Source organism: Pectinophora gossypiella, chromosome 23, assembly GCF_024362695.1.
Source record: "Pectinophora gossypiella chromosome 23, ilPecGoss1.1, whole genome shotgun sequence".
NCBI classification, from domain to species: domain Eukaryota; kingdom Metazoa; phylum Arthropoda; class Insecta; order Lepidoptera; family Gelechiidae; genus Pectinophora; species Pectinophora gossypiella.
In genome coordinates this window covers 9,258,654-9,275,470 of record NC_065426.1, presented here as the reverse complement: position 1 = coordinate 9,275,470, position 16,817 = coordinate 9,258,654, and the positions used below count along the sequence as shown (strand labels likewise).

General features: G+C 40.2%; 1 protein-coding gene and 1 long non-coding RNA gene across 2 annotated transcripts in view; one reads left to right on the top strand and one right to left on the bottom strand.

Moving 5' to 3' along the window:
* Positions 1–16,817, bottom strand: part of LOC126377645 (uncharacterized) — a 350,458-nt gene that overhangs the window by 118,488 nt on the left and 215,153 nt on the right. The window lies entirely within an intron of this gene.
* Positions 632–3,326, top strand: LOC126377569 (la-related protein 6). Its single transcript, XM_050025373.1, has one exon. The coding sequence runs from the start codon at positions 682–684 to the stop codon at positions 1,873–1,875; it is 1,194 nt and encodes a 397-aa protein (XP_049881330.1). The 5' UTR covers positions 632–681; the 3' UTR covers positions 1,876–3,326.

Here is a 16,817-nt window from a genome sequence, read left to right as displayed (position 1 = left end):
TGAGTCCAGTCAGATGAATTTACCAGGTTACAGGTTACTAGGGAGTCATGATGAAATGCTGCTGGGGTCCTTTAATAGGTCAGATTGAAGCAATTCGTTTTTAAAATCAATAGGTAGCTTGACTGCGCACTTACTTAATTGTTTTTTTTTTGTTTTTTTTTTTGTTATGAATTAAAATATTTATCTGTATCTTATATCAATAAGATTAATAATGATAAAACTATTTTTTACGTACTCTCAATCGAAGAAGTTGCCAAGTATTTGTTTAGAGGTATCTCTAAAGGCTGATATCACGTGGTTTCCAGGAATTGTGCCCGGTTAATGGCAATAGGCTCGCCCCCATTAGAACTATATGGGGCTTAAAGATAGCTGGCGTAGAATGGGTGTATGCACCTATGCCTACCCCTTCGGAGATACACGCGTGATGATGTTTGTAATGCCTCTAAAGGCATTATTTACAATACATATGTAAATGCATTTCCGCGCGAATCGCTTATCTAGTTCCGTAGTAACACGTAAATATCATTGGGAGTAGCAGTGAACTTTGTTACGCGAGTTCGCGTCACGCGCAATGTCATCTCTTCCACTTTTACTATACGCAGACCGATATTATAAAACGAACGCGCGTCGGCGCGCGCCCGCAGTTTGCCGCGAGCTGTCGAGTCGTACGCACGTGTCACAATGGAGGGGACAATGCCCGAAGACGAAGGAATCGCCCCCGACCGCCGCCCCTCCACCGACGAGCATGCCGACTCCTCGGACACCGCCTCCGAGGCGTCCGCTGGCGGGAAGGACTCGGGGTGCGAGGTAGCCGTCGACGCACAGGAACCACCCTATTCCCCGCCCGACGAAGAACTTGCCAACCGCATCGTCTCACAAGTCGAGTTCTACTTCTCCGACGCGAACATCACCAAGGATGCCTTCCTGTTGAAGCACGTCAGGAGGAACAAGGAGGGGTATGTCTCCCTAAAGCTCATCTCGAGTTTCAAACGAGTGAAGCATCTGACCAAGGACTGGAGAGTTGTCGCCGAGGCTTTGAAGCGGTCCACTAAGCTGGAGATCAACGAAGCCGGGACGAAGCTCCGCAGGATCGAGCCCTTGCCACCGTACGATGAGACCACACCGTCGAGGACCGTCGTCGCTGTGAAAATGCCCATAGATCGTCCCTCGGTGGAAAACGTCTCCCGTCTCTTCGCAGGGTGTGGGGAGATCGCCCTGGTACGTGTGTTGAGACCAGGTAATCCTGTGCCCGCGGACGTCCGTCAGTTCCTCAATAAGAACCCGAGTTTAGTTAACTGTGTGTGTGCTTTAGTGGAGTTTACCGAGTCAGAATCGGCTAGGGAAGCGTTGCGTCTTCAGGGCCCTGAGGAGGAGGGCATGAAAGTGTATGAGCTGAATGGTGTTCCTAAGGAGCCGAAGAGGAAAGCCCCGATCCGCCGCGCACCCCCGCGCCGCCACGAGTGTGAATACTCCTCGTGTTGCAGCGGCTCCGAGGCCGAATACGATTACAGATACGGCAACCCGTTCTACAGAAGAAACTCGAGTGGGTTCTTTGCGCCGCGCGCTCCAGAGATCCAAACGTGGGTGCCGCGGAGGCCGTCCACTTGCAGTCACAGTTCGGATTCTGGTGTGTCGTTCTACTGCAACTCTAGGAGAGCGTCGCAGGCGAGTACTGGGAGCAACAGCAGCGCGGAGGGGTGGCTGTCGAGGAGGTTGTCGGGGTGTTCGTTGTCTGGCACTGAGTGTGGTGGGAGGCGGTTGTCGTGCGCGCCGCGGTTCGAGCCGCGGACGCCGGTGGTCCCCGACGGCACGCGCGGCTTCCACGCCGCCGCCCGCCAGCGGAGAATCTCGGACCTCGCGCTATATTCTCGCTAGAAAGTGCTCGCCGAGCGTAACTCCTTTCTAATCACGTTGGATAACTGCCTTTCACGCTGGCCGCCGTTTTTTAATCTATTTCGTACGAGGAAACGACGCTGCGCATTGTTTACGCGATCGCGTGTTCCGTTAAGCTATTTTATATTTTTTTCTTTTTGTAATGCGATCGGATTTTCGTAATTGACGCTCTCGCGGCGTTCGTTTCGCAGTTTGATAATTTGAACTAGGCCGTCCGTAAATTTAAGATTTCTACCTATTTATGTAACTTTTTCTGCATAGTATGAAAAAGATTGTGATGAGCTCATTTAGTTTGTAAGCCACACACAGCTGTGTTAAACTGTAATTTATTAGAGTTATTTATTCGTAAATCGCGTAATTTATTACGATATGCGCGCATGCGTCGTGGAGGAGTTTTCATCCGAGCTATGTCCGAGTTGTGTGCACAAAATGAATTAACAAAATCGACATTCGCGAGCGAATGTAGACTCTAAACGTTGAGCCTTAATATCTTAATTGTAAAGATCTCGTCTAAATTGTGAAGCGGAATAACGGACCGAAACGGAATGGAAGTTACGCAAGAAAATTGCTATGAAATGAATATACTGATATGCGTTCTGAAAACTGGAGTAAGAGGCAACGGTAACATGTTATTCGGCCTGTCATTCCGCCAAATACGCACCACGACGCGTTATGGCGACACTAACAGAATTTCAAATACATACATTGTTTACTAAAAATAAGTCATTAATTTAACTTATAAGTCAGTCGCGCCATGTCATATGTTTTATTTTAAGTTTTTTTAATGTTATTTTTAAGCTTTTGTTGTGATGTAGTGTACAAGGAGAATGTATACAAGTTGCGTAAGTACCCACTTTCGTGTCTTGAGCGGGTTACTTTATTTATTTTTTTAGTTGCGGTTCGAGAGTAAACGGTTGAAATAGCGAAGGGGAAAAATTATAAAATCATTCTTGACTAAAAATTTACATAACAACATAAACAGTTCTTGTATGTCCCACGTCTGAGTCTGTCCCCCCTACAACAAAAGGGGTGTTATACCACTGCTGCATTGTCTATTTGGTGGCGATGTACAGTCATGAGCAATATCATGTACACACTTTAGAACCTCGTCGCACTATCATATTTGTCATTTAATGAGACTTACGGTTTCATTTGCAACAAAGTTAATGTAATATTTTCAAAGTGTATACATATTAGTATATTCAAACTTTTAAAGACATTGTATTATATAAAAACCAGTGATTTACTAACTATAGATATATTCAGTGGAGGTAAAATAAACCTACTTATAAGTAGCCGTAAGATTACATATCATAGACTGTCCATAAAATACTTTCACCTTCGCTGCCTTTAACCGCTGACTCACAAACCTCAACTCTTGCGCGATACATACTCGCGATAATTTTGAATTTCGAACGGGAATCGTTCCGGTACTATTGTCCCTAAACCTGTATTTAAATGTAAAAAGATATAATTTAATTATAAGATTTTAAAAAGAACTTGTCTTTTTTTTAATTAAGAACAACCTTCTAGATGGAAAGTAGGTCCATTTTTGACCCTGGTCACCTTGACTAATCGATTATCACGACTAATAATTGGTTGCCAAATGTTTGTTATAAAAAAATAATCGTTCAGGACTTTTCATTGACTAAGGCTTTTCAATCTATTCAGTAGACACAATCGATTGATTTTTAGTGACATAATTCATGTTTTGAACGTGTCAGCGTAACCATTTTTGTTTACTTATTTTCTTCATGAGTTCGAAAGACTTTTAACGTTATCAGAAGTTTCCTAAGTTTTATGGTTATCAAGTGAATACAAAAAGCAATTTCAGATGTACCTGCTATTTGAAAGATAAGTACCTACTTACTTAATTTGATATAAATAAGAGAAATAAATGTTATATATCGATTATTTTGGACATATAATTGTTGGCAAATAACATTTTGTTCTACATTCAAGCGTGTTAGCATCATGAAATAGGGTAGTTTCCAACTAGTCAAATCAGTTACATTTTAATAAACGTCAAATTCCGAGATTACTATGGAATTTGTATGAAAAAGCAACATGTGACGCCATAGAAAAACGTGATAAAATGTCGCTATTATGAATAAGTTATTTTTGATTAAAATTTATAAAAAAGTTAAATAGAAAAAGGAAACCTTTTTTTGTCACCTTTAGATCTGTCTTTATTTAGTAATCAGAATTTCATAATTTATTTTTGTCCTGGAAACTACCCAATTCGGTTGAGAGCCCCCAGCGCTCCCCATTTGTCCGACCAAGTAGTTAATGCCATCTCAGGAAAACTTAAAATTACTCACGTCAAAAGAAAAAGAAAAAATGCATCTTCTAATTATTACATATACTTATGCGCAATTTTATTGCATACTTATTTGGATTATACTAAGATAAATCAAAGAAATCAAAAATCAAATCAAATATCCTTTTTTTTTTCAAAGAAGTATTTCTATGTGACATTTTTCCAAGGTTATGGTCAAAATGATGGTATACTTATATTTTATAATAATTTGGAGGCCATAATTGTAATTATTATTCAAAATGTAGCTAATATTACAACATTTACAACGAAATAAATCACATCTAAATCAAAATTATATAGATTATTATTATTGTGCATAATAATTTTAACATTAATAAAATTATATAGGCGGTTTTAATACGAATTATTATGGTGATATTGAAAATAAAGTAAAACGGATGACTCTAAAAATATACTAGACAAAAAAACATGGCGGTTTCGGAAGCAAAATTATATAGCACAGGATGTTTACTACAAGTATTTAAAGTATATTTTTAAAGTATTGACAGGAAGTAAGTAATATACTAATTACACAAGGATTTTTAATGCGAAGCAATGTCAAGTTTAAGAAAAAAATATTCGATGATATTTTTTTTAATTTTCAATTAAACTGTAACATAATATAATAAAGCCTAGGCCTAACTTCAATCCCTTTGTTCGCATATTATTACATTAGCAAAATATTATATTCGCAAAATATTATATTCTCGAATTATTATATTCTCAAAATATTAGAAGTACAATCAAACACAGTGAAAAATAAAAATGAATTTATTCAAACTAAAATCTCTTTATTCCAATACCTAGGCATCATGGAAACACTCGAACGTAATACAATATTAAAATCAAAATTGCAGTATCATACAGTATTGCAAGATTATTTGCATTAATCATTAATATAATATAATTAATAATAACTGAAACTAAACAAATCCCGCGTGAAGTGCATACAAGTTTTCACAAGTGGCACCTGTTTCCAAGCACGACGATTGGTACAGCCGCTCAACAATAAAAATTACAAAAGTATATGGAAAATTTATGGGAGCTTATTCAACGCCGCTAACATGGTTAAGCATTATATTGATTGAATTTTGTTGGATAAACAGTCTGTGATAATGCAATTAATTTTTCTATCATTTTCAATGTATTTTAAAGATCTTTTTTTATCAGGGCAGTGGAAAGCACTTTTTAGCAATCTTTTATTTTGAATTTGAGCTTCTACTTTTAATGCTACTAAAAATTGGAAAATGGTTGGTCGAGATGGAATTCGATAGTTAATTCTTCTGTGCCATCCTTCCACTGCATTCGTAGTGCGGTTCTTTTCACCATAACAGCTAAAAATATCTTTGGTAACGTTTTGTATCCACTGGTTATTAAAATAGTCTAGAAATTTCTGTGAAACTTCCGTCTCTGGTGCGATTTCATGTATAGCAAGATATGCTTCTGGAATTAGATTAGGTGGTAACAGAGCCAAACTTGTGCACAACTGTGTGATTTTGCGACCTAAGTGAGTTTCATTGAAATTCATTTTTTTACTCATTCTAAACACAGCATTTAAAAAATGGTAATAACAGCCTTTTACTTTTATTTCTGGATATACCTCACGTATAGCATTAATTGCAGCAATTTCGTAATCGCATTTGTATGAACTAATATTCATACGAAATTGATGTCTAAGTACAGAAAAGAACCTTTTGTATGTATTTGTGTTTGTAAGGGATGGAAATGAAAGTATGAGATGTTTGCGATATGTGAGCACATCCGACAAGCAACCGAGCGCACGCGCGTGTATGCAGCTACTACGACCGCGCCGCCGCCGTGCGGCGCGAGGGCCTAAGATAGGTACTCATACAAAAAAACCTACGTTTGTACGTGTAATTGCTTTCCGTGTGTGCTCATAGACTTTATTATAAGAAAATAATGATGTGAAGCTATAAAGGTGACATAATACACAAGATGACGCCTATTTCCCATCAGGGCAGGCAGAGACGTTTTCTTACACTTCTATTTTGTCATTCATACTACAAAGTACCTACTTATAATTAAAATATATCTAGATTGTAGTGGTGCGTCGCTTACAATATCTGCCCCCTTAGTGCTAACTAGTTAGCGCTATCCTCTCGTGGAGACAATAGAGCGACGCGTGTTGCAGGACGCCGCAGCGTGCCCGTGCGGGTGCGCACGTCCACCACGCGCACGCGCCCGTCGCTGCCCGCATGTGTCGCACTCACCACGCCGTGACGCCATCGGTTACGTTCCAAGTTAGGTTCGACCAATATAACGTAATCACCCACCTGAAATGATCGCGACTCCTGCGTCCACTTTTGCCGCGGTAATAGGGTCGGCAAATATTCTTTAGTCCAGCGAGCCCAAAACATATCTGTAAGTCGTTGTGCTACTCGCCAGCGCTTCCTCAAGCAGAGATCTGAATTTGTGTACTTACCAAATTCATGACTGGTAGAAGACGTACCTATTAAAAAATGATTTGGAGTTAAAGCTTCTGGATAGTTCGGGTCCGTAGAAACATGTGTGATGGGGCGGCTATTAACTAATGCCTCCACTTCAGCTAGCAAGGTTATCAGAGTATCCTGATGAGGTGCGCGCTCCTTCAAAATTATTTTGAGAGCGGTTTTGACTGTGCGGATCATCCTTTCCCATGCACCTCCCATCTCGGGTGCTCCGGGTGGAATAAATCGCCATTCCAAACCTCGAACTGTCCCGTCTTCCTGTAACAAAGTAGTATTTAATTCCGCTAGACTTCGCTTTAAATCGGTATCTGCTCCTCTCAAATTTGTACCGTTGTCTGAGTAGATTACTGTAGGAAGACCACGGCGGGCAGACATTCTTCTCAAAGCCATAATAGTCGAATCAGTACTCAAGTCTTCAGTTAATTCAATATGAATGGCTCTGATAGTAAGGCAGGTGAAAATCATTCCATAACGCTTCTGCCTTCTACGGCCAACAGTGACCTCTAGTGGTCCGAAGAAATCGACACCCGCATAGCTAAAAGGCCGTCGACTATGTTGTAGTCGCGCCTCCGGTAAGTCAGCCATGCGTTGGGGTTGTGGCGCCGCCCGTCTGAAACGACACAACAAACACTTGGATGCCACTGTGCGGACAGTGGGCCTGAGTTTTAATACCCAATATTTTTGACGTAGCTCATTAACAACGAGCTCATTAGCTCCGTGAAATGCTTGCCTATGATAGTGTTCTACCAACAAGCGCGCGATACGGTGTTTACCATCTAGAATAGCAGGCCTGACCATAGATATATCTACACCGATGACCTTGTTAATGCGACCGCCAACACGCATTATACCCGACTTGTCAACAAAGGGAGTCAGTGTAAGCAAGCGACTGTTGATCGGAACACGCTTGTTTTGTTTTAAACTAGACAAATCGGCAGCAAATGAATCCTCTTGGCATTTCCTGATCAGCAGCTCTTCCGCTTCCTTCATTAGAAGAACGTCAAGCTGTGAAGGTTTACGCTGACATCTTCCAATGAAAAGTAACATCCTAGCTGTAGCGCGCACGAGGGTGATCCAGTTCGATATATTATCTTCAGCAGGTAAAGATAATATTGAGCTGTTAGTGGTCACCATGTGAACTGACCTCTCTTCACACTTTACCTCCTCTGACTTTGAAAATTTGCGATCTTTTGGCCACTCATTCTCTGGGCGACGTAAAAATGCCGGACCTTGAAACCAAACGTCAGAGTAGGTAAGCGCTGGAGCGTCTTCTCGTGTGGCTGTATCCGCCGCGTTCAATTTAGTGGGAATATATCGCCACTCACACGATTTGCTGAGCTGATCTATTTCACCCAGACGATGTGCGACATACGGTTTATAATTGCGAGGGTCACTTCGTATCCATTGCAACACTGTACTGGAATCTGACCAAAAATATCGTTTGCTCAATGTTACATTTTTGTGATCGTCCTGAATAGTCTTTGCCAGACGCGTTGCTAATACAGCCGCCTGTAGTTCTAACCGAGGAATGGAGACAGGTCGTAGCGGAGTTACTCGACTTTTACTGGCAACAAAAGCAATGAGTACACGGCCGTCCGACCGCGTAAAACGCCAATAGATTACGGCTGAGTACGCCTTAACAGACGCATCGCAAAAAATATGCATTTGCCGCTCGATAATGGGTAACTCAGTAGTTGCTGGCTGCTCCGATAGGGAATACAGGCGTGAATTGTGTTCATCTGCCCACCCCGCTACCTCAACATAGCATTGTGTCCACTCACCAGTGTCAAGGTAACAGCGTGGTATACGTAGGGAACTCAGCTGTTTTAAATCGCTTAGCCATGTTTTCCATTGAGCATACTCATCTGTTTGGATGCGGCAATTCCATTCAACTCCGCTTCGATGTACATTTTGAAAACATATTTTTCCTTTTATTATAAAAGGGGACAAGAAGCCATGTAAATCGTATACCGACATTATTATACTCAACATTTGCGCTTTTGTAGGTGGCTCAATTCCATTTAAAACACTTTCCGGTATACCATTAATCGATATTTTAAAGCCAAACGAATCATCGCTCGGATGCCATATCAATCCGAGAGTGCGCTCAGTTGTATTATTTGCTCCATGTCTAAATTCCAATGCAGTCTGCGCTAGCTGATCGGACGGGAAGGATCGAAGCACTTGTTTACTGTTGCTCGACCAGCGCGTTATCTCAAACCCGCCTTTTTTATGTACATATGTTATTTGTTGCGCTAATTGTATGGCCTTTTCTTCGCTGTCGCATGAATGTAAACAATCATCCATATAGTGATCATTTATAATTACGTCAACGGCCTCCGGATACAAATCTTGATACTTTAAAGCATTTTTATTTTTTATGTACTGCGCAATGAAGGGTGAGCAGGTCGCGCCGAATATCAAGCTAGTCATGGCACAAACTTTTATTGGTTCATCGCGACTGCTTTGCCATAAGAATCTCAAAACATGTTGATCTTCACGTCGGATCTTAATGCGGAGAAACATATCTTTTATGTCTCCTATCAAAACATATTTATGTTCACGGAATCGTAACATAATTCCAAGTAATGAATTATATAAATCGGGCCCCGTGAGTAAGAAGTCATTGAGGCATACACCTTCTACCCTGCCTGCACCGTCAAATACTAATCTAAGTTTACCTGGTTTGTTTACGTTCTGTACTCCAAAGTGCGACAAGTACCATATGTGTCCAGCTGAGAGTTCATTATCATCTAGTTCTCGAGCGTACTTGTTGTCGAAAAGTTTTTGCATCTCCTTCCGATACCTATCCGCGTACTTGTCATCAGTTTGAAATTTTTTCATTAAACCATGTAACCGTGACCGTGCATAGTCAAAGCTGTCGGGCATAGTGAACTCGTCCTTAACGAAGGGCAAGCCAACCTCCCATTGATCCCCCACTGGACGTGCTGTCTCATCTAATATTGATACAGCTCTCAGGTGTGCCGTATGTTCACGGCGTAAGGTTGAAACTCCAATGGAATCTAACTCGAACGACTCTTTAATTAAATTGTTTAAATGCGAAATATCAGTGTGACTCACCTGTTGTGCTTCGCTGTCCGCGTGAACGATGTGGAATGCGTGCCCGCTACTTACGGGGAAGGCAGTAGGTCTGTAGGACCCATGAATGGTCCACCCCAAGCGGCACCTAGTTGCATAAGGCTGGGATGTGTCCCCATGTAAAATTTCTAAGGGAGCTAAAAGAAAATAGTTATCTTCTCCGATTAGTAAGCGAGGCACCACACAATCTTTACATACAAAATCTTTTACATGTAGTAAATGTTCACATTCAATTCTATTTATAACAGACAAATTTTGCATTGGCAATTTTAATTTATTAACTTGACGTAAACACACATCATAATTTAAGTTATCGTAACCTGATAATTTTGCAAATATTTTTGGTGTATCTGGTTGAAATACTTCAAGACCAAATGCGTCAATAAACTTTATAGAACTAGAATGAACACTTTGCAGTCCAAGTTCTTTCACCAATTCTGCGTCTATCATCGATATTGATGCACCATCGTCTAATAAGGCATATGTACTTACGGTACCATTAGGGCCGTACAGATTCACTTTTACCACTTTAAGCATTACATCACCAGTCGGTACAGGCCCGGCGCCGCCAGCAGGCCGGCCGGCTGCCGCGCCGCGCCCGCTACCTCGCAGCTCGCAGGGGCTCGGCGCTGCCGCCGCCGCGACGCACGCTACAGTCGCGCCGCCGTCAGCTGACGATGACTCGCCCTCTCTTTCCGTCGCCCGTCGATCGCGTTGCCGTTCCTCTAATGTTTGTGTGTGCATTATAGGTTTTTTATAATGTAGTAAACGGTGATGTGTCATTCCGCAATTATCGATATCGCACACAGACGCAGGGCATGCATTCTTCTCGTGACGAGATAAACAGTTATAACATAGGCCGTTTGCTTTAAGAAATGCCCATCGATCTTTACGCATTGCCCGCTTAAATATTCGACAATCTTGTAGTAAATGCACAAACTTTTTACAAAACTTGCAAACGTTTGTATTGATGTCTTCAGTTGATAACGTTGTAAATACAGGTCGATTATTAGTGTAGCGAGGTTTATCATCGGACCTTTTTAAGGGTACAACAGGATCAGGTTTTTTTTCTTTTAGTTGAGTTACGCCGACGATTGACATCATTTGTGCTTCGCGTGTTAGAAACGTAGCCAGCATTTGCAGTCTAGGCTCATTATCTGTCAACATCTTATTGTAAGCGTAATCGGTCCATTTACTAATTAGTATGCTGGGTAATTTAGAGACAACTGCAGCAGAAAGTTCTGGACTTCTAATATAATCATATTCCTTCAATGCCTGCATTGTGGCCACACAGTTGTTGACTTTAATGGAAAAATTAACTATATCTTGTTGATAGTTTGTAGGTAAAGGTGAAAGCCTTTTCAACTGCGATGTGACATGGTGTATAATAATATCAGAACGGCCGAACCTGAGTTCCAGAGCCTGCATGATGACGTCGGGTGGCGTGTTGCCGATCAGCAAGTCGGCTACCGCCTCCTTAGCTTCACCTTTTAATGCGCGGCGAAGCCTCCATAGATTTTCACTGTCACTGAATTGGCAAATAATATTTGACTCATTATATGCACTCTGGAAATGTAGCCATTCGATACAATCGCCATGGTATATCGGAAGCTCACGAGGTGTAGCTAGTCGACTTAATAAACGTTCTTCTTGCTTAGAAGATGATGAGGCCATTAAATCCTTTAGAGTGTGAGCCAGTTGGAGTATGCTGTCGACAGGCGCGCATGGGGGTACCGTGGATGTCGCCGCCGCTGTCGCATTCGCTGCCGCCGTCGCTGCCACCGGTTCTAGTTCCGGGACTATTGAGGGCTGCACATTACTTCGCTCCAACCAGTCTTCTACATGTGGCCGACCATCGCTACAAGTTGACCTGCTAGCTTTTGTACGGCGTTCAGACTTGCCATCGTCGCTTTGACAAATAGCCAAGTCCAATTGAAGCTTTTTATCTATAAGCTCCTTATCAATCCTCGCTTTCGCTCGAGCAGCTTCGTACTCTAACTGCATGCGTTTGGCTGCCGCCGCCGATGACGTAGTTCTTCTCGAAGACATTACAGATTCGTTTTTGACCGACTTTTGTGACGGATTTGTCTTATTTTCAAGATCATTGCGAATAGTAATATTACTCATAGCACGTCTAGTTGGAGATTCCACGTCTTCGGTACTTTTCGCGAGCACATGTTCGGACGCGCACAATAACCTCTCACTGAGTTTAGAACGTTCGTTAAGTGGTAATAGTTTATCGCGAGGTGGTGTTTTAAACATCGCACTGATTCAGATTTGGGTCGAAGGATCAAAAAGGCTATTGTAAGGGATGGAAATGAAAGTATGAGATGTTTGCGATATGTGAGCACATCCGACAAGCAACCGAGCGCACGCGCGTGTATGCAGCTACTACGACCGCGCCGCCGCCGTGCGGCGCGAGGGCCTAAGATAGGTACTCATACAAAAAAACCTACGTTTGTACGTGTAATTGCTTTCCGTGTGTGCTCATAGACTTTATTATAAGAAAATAATGATGTGAAGCTATAAAGGTGACATAATACACAAGATGACGCCTATTTCCCATCAGGGCAGGCAGAGACGTTTTCTTACACTTCTATTTTGTCATTCATACTACAAAGTACCTACTTATAATTAAAATATATCTAGATTGTAGTGGTGCGTCGCTTACAGTGTTCTTATTTGGTAATAAGCCATAGACAATAGGTACAAAACTAATTGTGTTTTGGTCTCGTGCGATATCAATATGTAAGGTGTACAATTGGTAAAAAGGCGACGGTGTCACCTTGAATGTACCATCTCCGTATATTATATCAATTGTCTGGAATAATTCTCGTAGCTTTTGAGCAGGTAACATTGAAAATATTATAATTCTATCATCCGTCTCATCATCATAATCATCAAATAAAAAAAAGTCTTGTACAATGTGGTGTGGCAATCTCACATTACTTGTAGTCTTTGATATACCGACATTCAAAAAATTATTTCGCTTCCTGTACAGCGTATCCTTTTTGGAGGTAAATGATGGGATCAGATACTCTTTATTTCGAAAAACTTGTTTTCCCAAGAAGTGCTTTTCAAATATTTTTGGAATGGGTTCAAAATTTTCGCACACTTCTTTTTTGCACTCCTCCATTGCCAAATCAATTATATTTCTTTCAAAATCTACGCTGCAACTATGTTTGGGCTGTCTAACGACTTTCTTATCCGAACTTAATGTAATCGAAGTCTTGCACTCCCTTTGGTTGCAACATCTCCAGTTGGTTGTACCATTTTTATTATTCATGAAGAAGTTGTATTTGTAACCGTTATATAAAAAAACAGACTTGCCTTTTTGACTCGTTATAAATTTGGCTTCACTATCTTCAGACATTTTTATTTTAATATTTATTTATCAGAATGCAAAAATTCCCAATAAATATTTTAAACAATGTCACATTATACATCAAAAACAATTGATAAATAAAGACTGACACTAGTACAAACATAGGTTTTTCATTGTAATCTGACAGGAACTACTAGCAAAGAGTTTGTCTATTAAAACTTCAATATAAATGCACATAATAATATGATAATGCATATCTTCAGGATTATACGATGATGACAAATATTTATTATTTCTTCCCTCAAATTAAAAACATTTTTCGCTGTGATTGTTCTTTGTGTAATATTTTGATAATATAATAATTCGAGAATATAATATTTTGCGAATATAATATTTTACGAATGTAATAATATGCGAACAAAGGCTTCAATCAACTGGAGCAGCGCGTTCAGCACAGTATGCACGCGACTCTTTCTCGCCTCGACATATGTCACCCGTCACTCTCTCACAGTACTGCACAGAAAGAAACAGATGATCTCTGTCACGGCGAGAAAGAGTCGCGTGCTTACGGTGCTAAGCCCGCAGGTATCCATACCTCCTACGGTTGATTGTTCCAGCATACTGTACCACGCTGCTCTACAGTGTTTTGGTAGAGGTCTTTGGCTCGTAGTCCGGGACCAAGGCATGGCTTCCGCAGCTTGTATAAAAAATACAAATTGTAATTTAATTATTGATGAATTTTATGGTGATATGTGAAAACCCGATCGCTCATACAAGGATCCATCATGTTAAAAAGGAATATCTCTGTCGGTTTATACGACAGACCCATATTGATAAACAGCTGTTCTGCTTTTTTTTATTTCTTACCGCATTTATACAATACTTACTATTAATCTCAGAGTACTGCGGGGCGGAAGGCAAGAGGGAAACCACTGCCCTGTTTTCTCCTTCTTCGCCTGTTGTCTTAAATTTTGTATCGGGTGAGAGCCCTCAGCGCTCCCCATTTGTTCGGCCAAGTAGTTTATGTCATTTGGCAAATCTATAAATTAGACACGTCCTAAAAATATTTTATTATATTTACAATAATTTATAGCAGCAAAGTTACTAGTTATTTATTGGGGACGTCACCACCGCCACATGACTGTTACGACCAATATTTTGTATTTTATTATTATTTTTCTGTTCCTTTTACGTTTCTGTTAATAATTGTGATTTTATGTAAGTTTTTTTTTGTTCCCTACTGTGTGTGTATTGTTACTGTGGCGTCCTCTAATAATAAATATTTTCTTTCATTCTTTCAAAGTCCATCGCTCAGATATTATTGACTGGAATATGGACCTTAGGAGGATAGTCTTATTTGTTCATGGTCTCTGCTCACACCGTAAATGGTAGAGCGTGTAGACGACATATGAACGAAGTCGATACAAGGCCCTGGAAGTGGTAACACCAGTATTTCAGCAAGGCAACCCACATGAGAGTGACCCAAAACATACAAGATGACCTCTAAGAACAGCAAGAATTGAACGTGTGTGCGCGCCGATCTATAAGTGCAATTTTATTACAATTATCTTTTACTACACGGTGGATTATAATAGCGAAATAGTTTTTTCACCTTAAGTTCATGTGATGGTAGCGAAACAGCCAAGCCCCATATTTAGTCTAACGTGTAGAGTTTGTGAACTTATAGTTTGTATAATTAGGACGTGTAGAGTTAGAAACTTGGCGCTACATGAGATCTGATGACTTTTTGACATTGTGATCGATATGATCTCGTCTACGCAACATTTTACATGAAAATGTTTTTGTTGGGATTATTTATAACAGTTAATGGCCCCGATTCCTGCAGACACCTCCTAATTTTATTTTAAGTTATACCCGTCATTTTCTAATTCGCCGAAAAGGAAAGGGACGGATCATTGTCAATAAGTTAATTTTAAAACTATTTAATAACCCGGGCGAATAAAATAGGCATCTCGCTGGTATGTAATCCGTTTGACGTGCTGTCTACTTAACTCTGTCGGGTTATTGGCTGATGTAAAATTTATAGACGGTTGTTTTGGATTTCTGCTTAAAATTGGCGTGTGTTCCATAAACTTTATGCCTGTCGATTACCCGTCCCTTTCTTTTTCAGCGGATAAGAAAATGACATGTATAACTTAAAATAAAATTAGATGGCGTCTGCAGGAATTAGCACCATTATATACCTATGTTTCACAGTGAATGTGCGCGCTATTCGTACGCCATCTAGGTAACGGATAGGAACTACACTAGGTTCCTTACACCCTTAACATAGTGATGTATCAGTCGAGTTTAGACCGACCGATTGCAAGTATGCGAAGTGACCGGCCTCGATCAAAATATACCTAACGGATTATTGCTGTAATAGTGTTAATACTTATTTATATTTTTATGATGATGTTGAACAGGAAATCCTATTGAGACGAACGTGTCCACAACTTGCTTGTCCAACTACCTTATGTTTACAAATAACTCGTAAGTAGGTATTTGGGTTTATCAAAAGTGTCTTCTTATAAGTAACTTAAAACAAGAAACATTATAAGTATTCCTGCTTCATCATCATCATCTCGCTAGCACATTCCTCCTTCATCATCACCTCCCTAGCGTTATCCTGTTTTTCACAGGATCCGCTTACCTAACCTGAAGATTTGACAAGTCCGGTTTTTACAGAAGCGACTGCCTCTCTGACCTTCCAACCCGCGAAGGGAAAACCCGCCCAATGCAAGGTTAGGTCACTTACTTCCGAAAATTTAATTCTCGGGAATGTGGGTTTCCTCACGATGTTTTCCTTTACCGCTGAGCACGTGGAAATAATTTGGTTTAGGCCTGTGCTGGATTCGAACCTGCAATCTCAAAGTGAGAGGCAAGCGTTCTACCAACTTGACTACCACGTCTTCCCTTAAAACGAGAAACATTATAAGTATTTCTGCTTATTATTCCTAATAATTGGGGTAATTAGAGGTACCCAGCTTCATTGAGCTTGTCCCAAATGAGTTAAAAAAGAAAACCAATAAATTCCTACAAAATAAAAAATAAACATCGTCTTAATATACACTTTCTAAAAATGGTAAAAAGAACCAAACAGTAAAAAAATAAATAAACATTTTTTTTAAACTTTGAATTCGGAAGACTGACCGTTATAGAATCCAAATCCCATTGTTTAGCTATTATGTCTAGAAATCTCGAACTTAGCAGGTTAAATAAAGAAGACTAAAACAAAACCAGTTTAGTTAATTAGAACTCGATTATAATCGATTGAATAATCATTAGATAATCGAATGATTCGTATCGATGCATCGTAATCGTTATGTTATTAACGGGTGCAAGGATGATTCTATCGCTACTCTTTTGTAATAAAATTAAAATTAAAAAATACTTCCATTGCACATTGTTAGTTGGATCATGTTATAATCATGGTTTTTTAATTATATCGTGTTATGTTGTAATGTCGACTGAGCCGTGGTAGTTCAGTTGGTAGAACGCTTGTCTCTCACTTTGAGGTCGCAGGTTCGATTCCAGCACAAGCCTAAGGCATTGATTCTCAAATTTATTTTTTAATTATTATCACGTTACATAAATGATTATCACGTTCTTAGCAACGAAGGAAAACATCGTACTACTGCATACTAATCAGTCACTGCATAATTGTTCTGATTTTCGAAAACTTATTTTTTCTTTTTTCCAGTGTTGTACG